Source organism: Tachyglossus aculeatus, chromosome 3, assembly GCF_015852505.1.
Source record: "Tachyglossus aculeatus isolate mTacAcu1 chromosome 3, mTacAcu1.pri, whole genome shotgun sequence".
In the NCBI taxonomy this organism is placed as follows: Eukaryota; Metazoa; Chordata; class Mammalia; order Monotremata; family Tachyglossidae; genus Tachyglossus; species Tachyglossus aculeatus.
In genome coordinates, this window is record NC_052068.1 from 99881869 (window position 1) to 99896998 (window position 15130).

At 52.2% G+C, this 15130-nt stretch overlaps 1 protein-coding gene and 1 non-coding gene across 3 annotated transcripts in view; both read left to right on the plus strand.

The window, feature by feature from the left end:
• DCAF12 (DDB1 and CUL4 associated factor 12) overlaps positions 1-10792 on the plus strand; it is a 70284-nt gene extending 59492 nt beyond the window's left edge. For both annotated transcript variants that reach the window (XM_038744346.1, XM_038744347.1), the window contains exons 6-9: positions 2356-2421; positions 3677-3839; positions 6732-6910; positions 9514-10792. In XM_038744346.1, the coding sequence (XP_038600274.1) occupies positions 2356-2421; positions 3677-3839; positions 6732-6910; positions 9514-9672 (567 nt within the window). In that variant the 3' untranslated portion in view covers positions 9673-10792. The remainder of the gene's footprint in view (positions 1-2355; positions 2422-3676; positions 3840-6731; positions 6911-9513) is intronic.
• Positions 10793-14919: 4127 nt separating this feature from the next.
• On the plus strand, positions 14920-15057 carry LOC119926075. Its single transcript, XR_005449988.1, has one exon. It is a non-coding gene; the product is annotated as a small nucleolar RNA SNORA7 (small nucleolar RNA).
• Positions 15058-15130: the final 73 nt, after the last annotated feature.

Consider the following 15130-nt stretch of genomic DNA (forward strand, 5'->3'; position numbering starts at 1 on the left):
ATTTCCTTGGGTCTCTGTCCCCCCTGCATCTCCTGGATCTTCTCACTCAGCTGGGGATTTGAGTCAGAACTCCCTAATCCCTAATGGCGGTATTCAGAAGGCTTCATGGCGGAGTGGATAGAACCCGGGACTGGGAGTCAGAAGGTCGTGGATTCTAATCCCGGCTCCGCCACTTGCTGGCTGTAGACCTTGGGCACCATTTCACTTCTGTGTGCCTCAGTTACCTCATCTGCAAAATGGGGATTGAGACTGTGAGCCCCATGTGGGACAGGGACTGTGTCCAACCCAGTTGCTTGTATCCATCCTGGGACTTAGTACATAGTTAGTGCTTAATAAATACCATAATAATAACAAGAACGCTACGCTTCTCACTTGTGAAACAGAGCAGAATTCATTCATTCATTCATTCATTCATTCATTCAATCGTATTTATTGAGCGCTTACTGTGTGCAGAGCACTGTACTAAGCGCTTGGGAAGTACAAGTTGGCAACAGATAGAGACGGTCCCTACTCAACATCGGGCTCACAGTCTAGAAGGGGGAGACAGACAACAAAACAAAATATATTAACAAAATAAAATAAATAGAATAAATATGTGCAAATTAAATAATAGAGTAATAAATATGTACAAACATATATACAGGTGCTGTGGGGAGGGGAAGGAGGTAAGGCGGGGGGATGGGGAGGGGGAGGAGGGGGAGAGGAAGGAGGGGGAAAGGAAGGAGGGGGCTCAGTCTGGGAAGGCCTCCTGGAGGAGGTGAGCTCTCAGTAGGGCTTTGAAGGGAGGGAGAGAGCTCGCTTGGCGGGTGTGCGGCAGGAGGGCATTCCGGGCCGGGGGAATGGCGTGGGCCGGGGGTCGACGGCGGGACAGGCGAGAACGAGGCACGGCGAGGAGATTAGCGGCAGAGGAGCGGAGGGTGCGGGCTGGGCTGGAGAAGGAGAGAAGGGAGGTGAGGGAGGAGGGGGCGAAGCGATGGACAGCCTTGAAGCCGAGGGTGAGGAGTTTTGGCCTGATGCGTAGGTTGATTGGTAGCCACTGGAGATTTTTGAGGAGGGGAGTAACATGCCCAGAGCGTTTCTGCACAAAGACTATCCGGGCAGCAGTGTGAAGTATAGATTGAAGTGGGGAGAGACACGAGGATGGGAGATCAGAGAGGAGGCTGATGCAGTAATCCAGTCAGGATAGGATGAGAGATTGATCGAGGAGGGTAGCAGTTTGGATGGAGAGGAAAGGGCAGATGTTGGCGATGTTGTGGAGGTGAGACCGCAATTGGCCTAGTGGGCTGGGGAGCGGGAGCGCCGGGCTTGTGACAAAATTCTGTCTGACTTGTCACCTGGAGAACACATTTACTACCTCTGCCTAAGGTTTTTAAACAAAGAATTCCTTCCTCCCACCCTTTTCCTCATATTCACATGATACGCGACAAAGGGGAAGGTAACTACCAGATGCTACTTGGGTTTCCTTGATTGTCACGTGGCTTTTGTCCCATGAAAGCAGTTGAGTTGCTCTTGGGAGTGCAAATGTGTGTCTGTGCCGGTGAATCCAAATCGGTTGTTAGATCTGTTGGCCATTCATTCATTCATTCAGCCAGTTGTATCTGTTGAGCGCTTACCATGTGCCGAGCACTGTACTATGCGCTTGGGAAAGTAAAATAGAACAATAAACAGTGACAATCCCTGCCCAAAACGAGCTTATGGTCTAGAGTTAGAGGAGACAGACATCAGTGCAAATAAATAAAATTGCAGATATACACATAAGTGTTTATGCCTTCTGGGGTCTGGAAACACTGTGTCTTTTACATTGCCGTGATTGTAATTGTGTTTTCCACTTTGGTCGGGGGCTCCTAACTGCCTAGCAAAGTGCCCGGCACCCAGGAGGTGCTCATTAAATAACTGAGGTATTCGTGAAGTGCCTTGGCACTGTACTAAGTGCTGGAACAGATACAAGGTCATCAGGTCGTCCTGTTAACCAGATTGAACACAGACCCTGTCCCATTTAAGGCTCCCACTCTAAACAGGAGGGAGAACTGGTATTGAATCCCCATTTTGCCGAGGAGGGAACCGAGGCAGAGAGGAACGGAGTGACTTGCCCAAGGTTACACAGCAGGTAAGTGGCAGAGCCGGGATTAAGAACCTGGGTCCTCTGACTCCCAGGCTCCGGGCTCTTTCCATTAGGCCACACTGCTTCTGCCTCTGTTACTGATGATCATGATGCTTGCGATGCAGGAGGTTGACACCGCATCCCCATTCCCCTTGGTGAAATGATCCTTTCCCCATCCTGTTCCCCCCGGGGAAGTTTCAACTGTTCTTTGTTTTATTCCTTTCTTTTTTTTTTTTTGTCTCTTCTTCCTCCAGGAGCTTGGAGCAGTATCCTTGGATGGCTACTTCCATCTCTGGAAAGCCGAGCACACACTATCAAAGGTGGCATTCCCCTGCCTTCGGCAGGGTCCGATAACTGACCTGGCTACTCGGGAGATTTGTGGTTCTTAGCCTTCCCCTAGACCTCTAGGTTTTCGTCAACCTGGGTTGCTCACCCCTCCCTCCCCATACCCACCTGGAAGGAGCTGGTTGGCTTATCCTGCAACTCGTGGCTATTAGAAACCTGGGCCCCCCCCACCCCCCCCCCTTCAATTTGTAAGCGCCCTAAGTCAGGGGTTCTGGACTGGAGCCCTCCAAAGGGGAGGAACGGGGTTCACTGCAGTCAGCAGACGCCGAGATAACTACGTTTGGGGTAGTTGGTAGTCCGTTTGGGAATGTGCCTCGGTACTACCCCGTCGGCTTGGCTGTTCCCAAGCGGACTCAGCCCCTGGACAAGCTCTTGCCCTGTTACAGCTGCTCCCAGCCGAGGGCAGAGCTTCAGATTATGAGTCAATCAGTTGGGGGTATTTACTGAGCATTTAGTAGGGGCAGAGCACTGTACTAAGCGGTTGGGATAGGACAACCCAACAGAACTAACAGACCCATTCCCAGCCCATAATGAGCTTCCAATCCGTCCTGTCCTATCCTGGGTCCCCCTCCGCCTCCACGCAGCAGGGCGGCTTCTTTTCCCCCAACTGCACGGGGGCTTCGATCCGAGTCCCCTCTTCCATTCATTCATTCATTCAGTTGTATTGCTTGAACGCCTTACTGTGGGCAAAGCACCGTACTAAGTGCTTGGGAGAGTACAGTGCACCAACAAACAGACACATTCCCTGCCCACAATGATCTTCCGGTTATGTCTGTTGCCCTTTGTCGCGTTGGGCCCCTGAGAGCCTTCCCATGGGACCATGAGACCGTTCCCCTCTTTTAATAATAATAATGAGGGTATCTGTTAAGCGCTTACTATGTGCCAAGCACGGTTCTAAGCACTGAGGTAGAAACAGGGTAATCAGGTTGCCCCACGTGGGGCTCACAGTCTCTATCCCCATTTTCCAGATGAGGGAACTGGGGCCCAGAGAAGTGAAGTGACTTGCCCGAGGTCACACAGCAGACAAGTGGCAGAGCCGGGATTAGAACCCACGTCCTCTGACTCCCAAGCCCGTGGTCTTTCCGCTAAGCCCCGCTGCTTGTCTTTTAGCCTTTCTCTCTGCTCATGCTGGCCTGGGTGGGGGTGGGGGGAACTCTCCTCCCTTCCCCTCCCCTCCCCTTTTCTTCCCTCCCTCCCTTCTCCTCCCCTCCCCGTCCTTTGGTTTTCCAGCTTCTTTCCACCAAGCTGCCCTACTGCCGAGAGAACGTGTGCCTGGCTTACGGCCACGAGTGGTCCGTGTACGCGGTGGGGTCCCAGGCCCACGTCTCCTTCCTGGACCCGCGGCAGCCGTCCAACAACATCAAGTCGGTCTGCTCCCGGGAGCGCGGCAGCGGTAAGGAACGCCCCGCCTCCGGCCCCCCAGCCAGAGGGTCCGGGAAGCGGCAGGCACGGGACCACCCGTGGGTAGCTCCGAGGGGAGTGGGCTCGGTGGCCGGGTCGGGGGGAGCCAGGAGGCGACTCGGTCCGGAAGCATCCCATGTAAGTTGACAGCCACCGGGATAGCGTGATCCACCCCCACTTCAGCATATAGTACACTGCCTGGAACATAGGAAGCCCTTAACAAATACCACAATTATTATTATTCAGCGCTTAGAACAGTGCTTGGCACACAGTAAGTGCTTAACAAATACCATCATTATTATTATTGCTATTCAACAAGGCCTTGAAGATGGGGAAAGTAATCTGTCATGTACGAAGCGGGAGGGTATTTGGGGCCAGAGGCAGGATGTGGGAGAGGAATCGGCGGTGAGATAGATGAGATCGAGGCTCAGTGAGTAGGGATTGGCATTAGAGGAGCAAAGTGTTTAGAGTGGGTCGTAATCAGAAATCAGTGGGGTAAGAGAGGAAGGGGGAAAGCGTTCGCATGCTTTAAGCCATTGGTAAAGAGTTTCTGTTGGGTGTGGAAATGGATTCATTCAATCGTATTGGGAAAGTACAGCGTGACAAAAAACAGTGACGCTCCCTGCCCAAAATGACCTTACAGTACAGAGACGGGGAGACAGACAATACAAAGAAATAAATACAATTTTATATATATATATATATATATATATATATATATATATATATATATACAATTAATACAAAGAAATAAAATTACAGATATGTAAAAAATGCTGTGGGGCTGGGAGGGAGGAAGAGCAAAGGAAGCAAGTCAGGGGGACGCAGAAGGGAGTGGGAGATGAGGAAAAGTGGGGCTTAGTCTGGGAGGGCCTCTTGGAGGAATGCCTTCAAAAAGGCTTTGAAGTGGGGGAGAGGAATTGGAGAATTTGAGGAGGGAGGGCGTTCCAGGCCAGAGGCAGGAGGTGGGCCAGGGGTCGGCGATGAGGCCGGCGAAAGGGAGGCACAGTGAGGAGGTTAACACTAAAGGAGCCAAGCGTGTGGGCTGGGTTGTAGAAGCAGAGAAGCTATGTGAGGTGGGGGGGGTGCAAAGTGACGGAGTGCTTTAAATCCAGTGGCGAGGAGTTTTTGTTCGATATGGAGGTGGATGGGCAACCAGAGGAGTTTTTTGAGGAGGGGGGTGACACCTGAACGTTTTTGTAGAAAAATGATCCTTGCAGCAGGGCGAAGTATGGACTGGAGTGGAGAGAGACAGCAGGCTGGGAGGTCAGCGAGGAGACTGATGCAGTAGTCCAGGCGGGAGAGGATTATTAATGTGGTAGCAGTCTGGATGGAGAGGAAAGGGCAGATTTTAGCGATGTCGCGAAGGTGGGACCGACAGGATTTGGTGACGGATTGTGTATGTGGGTCGAATGAGAGAGGGGTCAAGGATAATGCCAAGGTTACGGGCTCATGAGACAGAAAGGATAGTGATGCCGTCTGCAGTGATGGGAAAGTCGGAGGAGGACAGGGTTTGGGTGGGAAGATAAGGAGCTCTGTTTTGAATGGGTCAAGTTTGAGGTGATGGAAGGATATCCAAGTAGAGATGTCTTGAAGGCAGGAGATGATGTGAGCCTGGAGAGAGGGAGAGAGATCAGGACTGGATGGGCAGCCACTGGAGGTTCTTGAGGAGTGGGGAAACACAGAGTGAATGTTTTTGTAAAAAAATGATCGGGGCAGCAGAGAGAAGTATGGATTGGAGTGGGGAGAGAAACGAGGCAGGGAGGTCAGCAAGGAGGCTGATATAAGGCAGGGTAGAATAAGCGCTTAGATTACGTGGTAGCAGTTTAGATGGAGAGGAAAGGGCGGATTTTAGTGATGTGACAGTTGAACTGACAGAATTTAGTGATAGATTGAATATGTGGGTCGATTGAGAGAAATCAAGGATAATGCCAGAGTTAGGGGATTGGGAGACAGGGAGGATGGTGATGCCGTCTACAGTGATGGGAAAGTCAGAGGGAGAGCAGGGTTTGGGTGGGAAGATAAGGCGTTCCATTTTGGACACGTTAAGTTCGAGGTGTTGGCGCGACGTCCGAGTTGAGATGTCCTGAAGGCAGAAGGAAATGTGGAACTGCAGAGAGGAAGAGAGGTCGGGGTTGGAGATGGAGATTTGGGAATAATCTTCAAAGAGACGGTAGTTGAAGCCACGGGAGCAAATGAGTTCTCTGCGGAAGCGGGTGTAGGTGCCAACTTGTACTTATGTTGCCAACATGTACTTCCCAAGCGCTTAGTACAGTGCTCTGCACACGTAAGCGCTCAATAAATACGATTGATTGATTGATTAGGTGGGGAACAACAAAAGGGGACCCAGAATTGAGCCTTGAGGGACTCCCACGGTTAGGGGGTGGGAGGCAGAGGGGTGAAAGAGCCAGTGAAAGAGCCTGATTTGGAGCAGCCGGAGAAACAGGAGGAGAACCAGGAGAGGACAGCGTCCTTGAAGACAAGTTGGATAATGTTTCCAGGAGGAGCGGGGAGGAGGAGGATGGGAAGGGAACTCCCCAGAGAAGTGGTCAACAGGCCTTCTCCCTTCGGGTCTCTCTGCTCCTGCCAGGTGAGGGCAGGCCAGTAAGGCCCCTCCGGTTTGGACATCCTCACGAGGCCATCTGACCCCAAAGGTTGCCCCTGGAATTCTCGCCCCGAGGGGCTCTCTCCGGTGGAGACGGATGATCCACTGTCCGCCCGAGGGGGCTGGTCTCTAGTCCTCTCTGGGTGACTTCTGGGCAAACACTCGAGCCTGGCAGGCCCGGAGCCCGCCGTGCCAGGCCACTGCCCCGCCCCAGGAGCCTCCTTCTCCCCCCCTCCCCTGCCCTTGCCCGCGCCACCCTGGCCTCTCATCCCCCCGCAGGAATCCGCTCCGTGAGCTTCTACGAGCACATCATCACCGTGGGGACGGGCCAGGGCTCCCTGTTGTTCTACGACATCCGGTCCCAGCGGTTCCTGGAGGAGAAGTCGTCTGCTTGCTACGGGGCCAAGCCCAGGTTGGCGGGGGAGATTCTGAAGCTCACCACTGGCAAAGGCTGGCTGGTAAGGCCTCAGCGCGGGCGCTGGGGAGGAGCCACGCCGGCTGCGGGGCCGAGCGTGAGCTTCTGGGGCCTCCTGCGGTGCCCACTGTGGGCAAGCCCACGGCCCACTCCGGCCCCGTAGCCTATCGCTGATGCGGACACCGTTCACCGGGGGGGCGAGGACTTTTAATGGTACTAGCGTTCCCCTAAAAGATCGATCGCCTGCAAATCTGACTTGCACGTTATCTATCCGACCCTAATCTATCTAGAAGCAGCACCTCAGGCCTGGGAGTCGGGAAGACCCACGTCCTCATCCCGACTCCGCCGCTTGTCGGCGGAGTGACCTCGGGCAAGTCACTTGCCACAAGAAGCAGCGTGGCTCAGTGGCAAGAGCCCGGGCTTTGGAGTCAGAGGTCATGGGTTCAAGTCCCGGCTCCGCCAATTGTCAGCTGTGTGTCTTTGGGCAAGTCACTTCACTTCTCTGAGCCTCAGTTACCTCATCTGTAAAGTGGGGGATTAAGACTGTGAGCCCCCCGTGGGACCTTGTAACCTCCCCAGCGCTTAGAACAGTGCTTCGCACACAGTAAGCGCTTAATAAATGCCATCATTATTGTTATTATTGTTCTCTGGACCTCAGGTACCTCATCTGCAAAATGGGGATTCAGACTCTGAGCCCCACGTGGGACATGGACTGTGTCTAACCTGATTAGCTAGCACCTGCCCCAGCGCTTAGTACAGTACGAGGCACATAATGAGCGTTGAACAAATACCGTTTAAAAAAATGCTTTTTGCAGCCAACTGATGTTCTCATCCCCACATCTTCCTGTGGTAACGGATCCCTTACGTTAACCCCCGATGCCGTGAAGATGTGTTTCCATTCATTGGTTTCCAACCCACCTCCCTCGAGCATCCAGAAGCGCCCCTCATCCTGATCAGTGGGTCTTAGCCCACCGCGCTCGCTCTCTTCGGCCCGAGCACTAAGGAACAGCGAGCTTTCTCTGAGTCCCCTTTATTTAGTGAGTTGGGAAACCCTGGGCCTCGTCCTCCCCACCTTTCTCCCCACTGCAGTGATGGTGAGGCTGAGCCCCGCATCCAGACTTCCACAGGGCAGAGCCCAGCCGGCGGTAGATTGGTCGCGGACAGAGGGCAGGCGTTGTGTTTCCTCCGCGCTCAGCCCTCCCATGCTCTTTCCCCTCTCGGGGGCGGGGGTCGAGGAGGTGGTTTTCTCATCCCCACTTTCAGAGGAGACCCCCCAGAGCCAGCCTCCCCCAGTCCCCAGCATCTTTGTGACAGTGGGTGGGCGGGCAGTCAGACCCCCTTATGGCTGTTTCCTATGGAGCAATAAACTCTATACAGCATTTCACGTGAAAATCAATCGATCAGCCAGTTGTATCCATCAAGTGCTTGAATGTATGCAGAATACAGAGTGGCTTAGTGGAAAGAGCATGGAACTGGGAGTCAGAAAGGCTTGGGTTCTAATTCCGCTCCTCTACGTGCCCTCTGTGTGACCCTGGGCCAGTCACTTCACTTCTCTGTGCCTCAGTTCCTTCATCTGTAAAATGGGGAGTAAAGTGCGATCCCCATGTGGGACAGTTACTGTGTCCAACCTGATTAACTCGTATCTGTCGTAGTGCTCAGAACGGTGCTTGGCACGTAGTAAGCGCTTAACAAGTGCCAAAATTATTAAGCCCTTGGGTGAGCAAAATATAACGTTATAACACAAGAATTCTCACAGAACCAAGAGCTCCAAATTCATTCATTCCATCGTATTCATTTAGAGAAGCAGCGTTGCTCAGTGGGAAGAGCATGGGCTTGGGAGCCAGAGGTCATGGGTTCTAATCCCGGCTCTGCCACTTATAATAATAATAATAATAATAATAATAATAATAATAATGGCATTTATTAAGCGCTTACTATGTGCAAAGCACTGTTCTAAGCGCTGGGGAGGTTACAAGGTGATCAGGTTGTCCCACGGGGGGGCTCACAGTCTTCATCCCCATTTTACAGATGAGGTAACTGAGGCCCAGAGAAGTGAAGCGACTTGCCCAAAGTCACCCAGCTGACAAGTGGCGGAGCCGGGATTTGAACCCATGACCTCTGACTCCAAAGCCCGGGCTCTTTCCACTGAGCCATGCTGCTTCTCTGCTTGTCAGCTGTGTGACTTTGTGCAAGTCACTTAACATCTCTGGGCCTCAGTGACCTCATCTGTAAAATGGGTATTAAGACCGTGAGACCCACGTGGGACAACCTGATCACCTTCTATCCCCCCAGCGCTTAGAACAGTGCTTTGCACATAGTAAGCGCTTAACAAATGCCGTCATCATTATTATTATTATTATTTATTGAGCGCTTTCTGTGTGCAGAGCACAGCACTAAGTGCTTGGAAAGTACAATTCAGCAACAAATAGAGACAGTCCCTATCCAACATCGGGCTCACAGTCTAGAAGCGGAGAGACAGGCATCAATCGGCTCTTTGGGTAGTTCTGATCTGGGCTGGTTTCTCTGGGCCCTCGTGGAGGGCTTAGAGGGAATTTTTTGAATGTTCTTGTGACGTTTTCCCAACCTGGCACTAACCCAGTTCCTCTGTGTATGTGTGTGTGGCTCTCTCTCACCCTCTCACCACAGAATCACGACGAAACGTGGAGGAATTACTTTTCCGACATCGATTTCTTCCCTAACGCCGTTTACACCCACTGCTATGACTCGTCTGGAACGAAACTCTTTGTTGCAGGCGGTCCTCTCCCCTCGGGCCTTCACGGGAATTATGCCGGGCTCTGGAGCTAATGACCCCTCTCTTCCAAAATGCAGAGATTTCCAGTAACTTCCACTCTCCGTTTCCTCGTCTCTTCTTTGGAGTTTGCAGTCGTGCGATGCCATTGTTTTCTGGTCTGAGCACAAGAGCATTTTCTTTTGGTTTTTGCTTAGTGTCAGAGGCTTCTTACACCAGTCTAAAAATGCTTTTTCTTTGATTTTTTTTTTTTTTTTTTACTAGAATTTTGCTTTGGTCCCTTTAGCTTCTTAACCAAAGGTGGGGTTTTTTTGTTTTGTTTTTGGGGTTTTTTTAAGCCCTCATTGTACTGGCTCTTAAGTGACCTGTGCTTTCCCCCCCTTTATTTGGCTTCTTTGGCTGATACGGCCACATTGGCTCCTACTTTCCTGTGAGGTAGGGTTCCTTAATGATTACGTGGGCACTCTCAGACTTTCTGTGAAAGTTTAAGAGGTGTGTGTATGTGTGTGTTTGTGTGCGTGAGTGTGTGCGTGTGCGGGTAACATTACCTGAAGTGAGGATTACTTGTAATTAAAATATTTATAAAAGAAACTACTTTATCCGCAGAGTCCAACTTTGGGGCTCGTTTTATCTTATTTTTTAAAGTACAAGTCTAACGACACTGTATACAAACAGTAAAAACAGAAAAACCACCGACCTGGAAATAAAGCATTGTTAGATGGCAGGCATCCTGGGAACACAGGCTTGGCCAAGCCCGCTCCTCCTTTTTCCTGCCCTCTCCACTCCAGGGCCTCATTCCTCCGGAGCCCCGGGAGTACCAGAAGGGAGAGGCCAGGATTCCTGGGGCCACCAGAGGGGGAAAAGGCTTTTGCTCCCTCTGTCTTCACGTCCCGCTCCCAAGGCTGACTGGAGACTCGGAGGTTTTCCGAAAGGGGACGGGGGTTTGCTGGGAGAGGCACCGGAGCCCTGGAGTGAGGAGTGGGAGTGACCCTTCCCACAGACCTTTTGAGCTTATCCCGGGCGTGGGCTGAGAGGCAGCCACCCGCTCCGGAGCCAACTGAGAGATCCAAGCTTTGTGAATTCTGCTTTGGTTACGGGGGAAGGCTTCTCTTCTTTCTAGTTTGTCCCCCTCCCCCCGCATTCGGGTCTCCCTGACTTGTTTCTTTTGGAGTGAGTTCAGTTTTGGGGGGTAGGGTGGTTGGGGGGGGACGGGGAGGGCTATCTGTGTGTGTCGTGTGTGCTGTGTATTTAATAGTCTTCTCGATGGGGCGGGGGGTGGGCAGAGGCCCGAGGACCTTGTCAGGTTTGCCCCTCCTCGTCCTAATAAAGAGGAAGGAGGGCGTCTGGCGAGGCGGTGCCCAGAGTGACCTGGATGGCATTAGCCAATGGGGGCGAAGCTCCCTCCTCCCTTCTCCACGTGCGGGTGGCGCGCTTCCGTCCCCGCTCCTGCCATGATGAAGAACTAAAGGCCATCCCCTTGATTCTCTCCCTAGAGCACTGACTCGGATTTCCCGCGAGCCACAGTTTCTGTCCAGGGAGCCTGGTTCCCCACCGTCCCCTCCCTGACCACCCCCGACCCCAGCCCCGAGGTGGAGAGCGAGGAGGAAAGTCTTCCAGCCCCATTCCCCGGGCCGTGGGAGCCTCATTCCTTTAAGGTCCATCCGGACTCACCTCCTAACTTAAACGGGTGCTATCAACGGGGAATTAAGCAAACCACCGGATGCTACGGATCCTTAATCCTTTTCTTTCTCCTAGTTCGGAACTACAGCCTGTAGATTATCTAGTTCTCACAGAACTTCTCTATCATGTTATACCAAGCTGTGTAAGAGAGGGAAAAAAAAAGATAGAGATGATGAGTTGCAATCTGTACTGTCGCCTGACCCTCTTCTGTGATGGGGAATGCATTTGATTGTGTGGGGTTTTTTGTTTTTCAAGATGTAGCATTGGACTTTTTTTGCCAAGGAAAAGAATAAATATTATTCACAGTGAAGAGTGGTGAGGGTGAATCTCTGCCGCCTCGGCCCCAGGGCCTCATTCCGCCCCCCACCCCACCCCCTCTGACCCCCAGCCCCCAACCTTCCCCTCATGCTGGGCAGCAGTAGGCGGCTATCGCAGTCCGGACTTCTGGGGCCTGGGGAGACAATGCCCCCGCAACCCACCGCACCCCCACTAAGGCTTGCCTTTCCTTGCTGAATCAGCCATATGGCTGTTCTCCCAGCCCAATCAAAGCCAAATCCATCGTCTTTCTTAGGCCCTCGTCCCCTCCGAAGAAACAATCTGTGCCACGCTCTGCTTTGGGGCGGGAGGGTCACCGGGGTCGGTGGAGACAGAGTCTAAAGCCCCGGAGACCTCTCTTATCCCCTCTCCTGACCTTCCCCCTGTCAGAGGGGTTTGGGGTACCCCCATCAGACTTCCTCTGTGCACCAACTGGGTGTCTGCGTTGGAACTTAAGATCCAGACATGAACACCAGGGCCTTGAACCTGAGAGCTTTCTCATCCCTTCAGATTCCAACTAATGCGAGGTCGTTTTCCCGTTTCCTCTGCGCCCTCTGGTACCAAAGGAATCGTAGGAAGGAAGGGCAGGAAGAGAAGCTTGACGGTCCTTATGCCGATCCGGGAGCTTCGATGGAAAGAGCAGGTAATTTACCCTCCTGTGGGGGAGCTTTCCCAGAGTGTTACGGAGGGACAAGTGGTGCAGAAGGAGTACTTATTGAGCACCCACTTGGTGCCATGCACTGTACTAGGCACTTGGGAAGTACATTCCCTGCCCACAAGCAGTTTTGTCTCTAACTTGAGACGTTAAAATATATACAATTAGAGTGATTGAAATGGGCCCCATGTAGAACATGAACTGTGTCCAACCTGATCTGCTTGTATCCACCCCAGTGCTATTATTATTATTATTATTATTATTATTATTATTATACATACAGCATACATACAGTGTGTGCAGTGTATGGCATGCAAATAGCAAGTTTAGAACAGTGCTTTGCACATAGTGAGCACTTAATAAATGCCATTATTATTATTATTAACAAACACTATAAATGTTATTACTATTATTATTACTTAATACTAATGATATATAATGAAATAAACAAATATACATGAAATAAGTTTGGGGTTGCTTTATTAGAAGCAACTAGCCCCGCTTAGAGAATCAGGAGAGCTGGGTTCTAATCAAGTTTCTGCCTCTTGACTCTGTCAGCTGTGTTAGCAACAGGGAAGGCTTCCCACTGGAAAAGCGGTATAGCCTAGTGGAATGAACTCCAGGCTGGGAGTCAGGGGACCTGAGTTCCAATCGGGGCTCCACCAGTGGCCTGCTGTGTGACCTTGGGCAAGTCGTTTCACTTCGCTGTGCCTCGGTCACCTCATCAGTAAAATGGGGATTCCATACCTGTTCTCCCTCCCTGCTTAGATTGGGAACCCTATTGCGAGGCAGGGATTTGTTTCTAATAAGAACCACCTCGGGAGGTCAGTCAGGTGATCAAGCCCGGGATCATGTGGGCGAAGGTAGTAGGGTTGACCCAAGACCACATGCTGGTTCACGACATTCTGGCCCAGGATCAGCACTGTGTTGCCGTCAGCAGCCATAAATTGATTTTTAATTAATTAAAAAAGCAAATCTTTCCCACACACCTGGCAATGAGCTGCACCCCTGCCCTCCTACTCATCATGTTCTGTGCCTCCGCAGGAACCTGCTGGCAGCTGTGTGGCTTAGTGGAAACAGCCCGGGCTTGGGGGTCAGAAGGGATGCGGGTTCTAATTCCGGCACTTCCACCTGCCTGCTGTGTAACAGTAATAATAATGATAATGATTGTGGTATTTGTTAAGCATTCCCCATGTGCCAGGTAGAAGCAGTGTGGCTCCGTGGGAAGAGGACGGGCTTTGGAGTCAGAGGTCATGGGTTCAAATCCCCACTCCGCCAATTGTCAGCTGTGTGACTTTGGGCAAGTCACTTAACTTCTCTGGGCCTCAGTTACCTCATCTGTAAAACGGGGATTAAGACTGTGAGCCCCCCGTGGGACAACCTGATGACTTTTAACCTCCCCAGTGCTTTGCACATAGTAAGCGCTTAATAAATGCCATCATCAGGTACTGTACTAAGCGCTGAGGTGGATACAAGCAAATCAGGATGGATACAGTCCCTGTCCCTCGGGGGACTCACACTCCCAGCAAACCCAGTTTATAGCGACCCCCTCCCCTCCAACAGGCAGAGTCCCCTCCCACGTCCTAATTTCCCAACAGCCTTCACTTCACAGATGCTGCCTCTTCCGACTCTCCGGGTCCTCGGAGATTCCCCATCCCGTTCCCTCGGAGGAAGCAGCTTGGCATAGAGGAGGAAGAGGACCACGAGGCTGTTCCAAATGGAAAGTCCTCGTGGTCAGGGTCTTGGAAATAGGAGACGGAGACACGTGTCTCCAGGGGACAGCTGGGCTGGAACCGAAAAGGCCGAGGGCGCTTCTGGAAAGATGACCGGCCCACGGGCTCGGTTCCGGTTTGCACAGTGACGCCCCACAGGCAGGGAGACTCAGGAAATGGGGGCCATCCGTGGGTTGGGGTCATTTGATTTCTTCCATCTGCTATGCGCTTGTCTGGCGGGCCGGCTGAGAGGCTGGGCTCTGAGGAAAATGTCAGCTGCTGTTCTCTGGCATTTCCTATAGCTCACCCTTATTGAAAAATCTCCCCTCCCCTTCCTCCCTGCCAGCTGCCTCCCACCTTCCTAGCGGGCAACTCTGGGCCAGAGAAGCAGTGTGGCCTGGTGGAAAGAGCACAGGCCTGGGTTCCAATCCCGGCTACGTTGCTCGTCTGCTGGGTGACCTCACTCCTCTTGGCCTCAGTTCCCGCATCTACAAAATGAGGATACCTGGTCCCCCTCCTACTTAAACTGTGAGCCCTATTCGGGACCTGATTATTTGATCTCTACCCCAGCACTTAGTACAGTGCTTGGCACATAGTAAGCTCTTAACAAATACCACAATTATTAATTATTCGGTTTCTGGATCTGCCCTCTGCCCTCTTCCCCTGTCCCGAACACACGTTCCTTTCCCAGCCCACCCATTCCCATGGGTGTCGTCTTGTTCATCTCCCTTCTCCTCCAAGCAGGACCCTGCCTAACTTGTTCCAGAAGGGCTGGGCCTCCAAACACAGGCCTTCTGCTCACTGGAGTGCACACATATGCCCTCTCCTCTCCTCAGTGAGGTCATCACCCTGGCCAAGCATTGACAGGGCAGCCATTTGGTATGGCACATTGACTGGACTAGGCCCTTGGGAATATACAATAGCAGTAAACACACAGGCCTCCCCGCTCAGGATGGCACCTGGAGAGTTTCCAGTACTCTACCAGTCTTGACTATGGGAGGGAGAGTCAAGCAGAAGCATATCCATTCCATTCCTAGCTTGGGCAGTGGCTAGCGAGTGGAAACCAATCTGCTACAAGGCAAAACTCCCCAGTGCTGGGCAGCAGTGGCCCGGGAGAGAGTTGAGGGCGGAGACTCAAGTTTACTGTGCGAA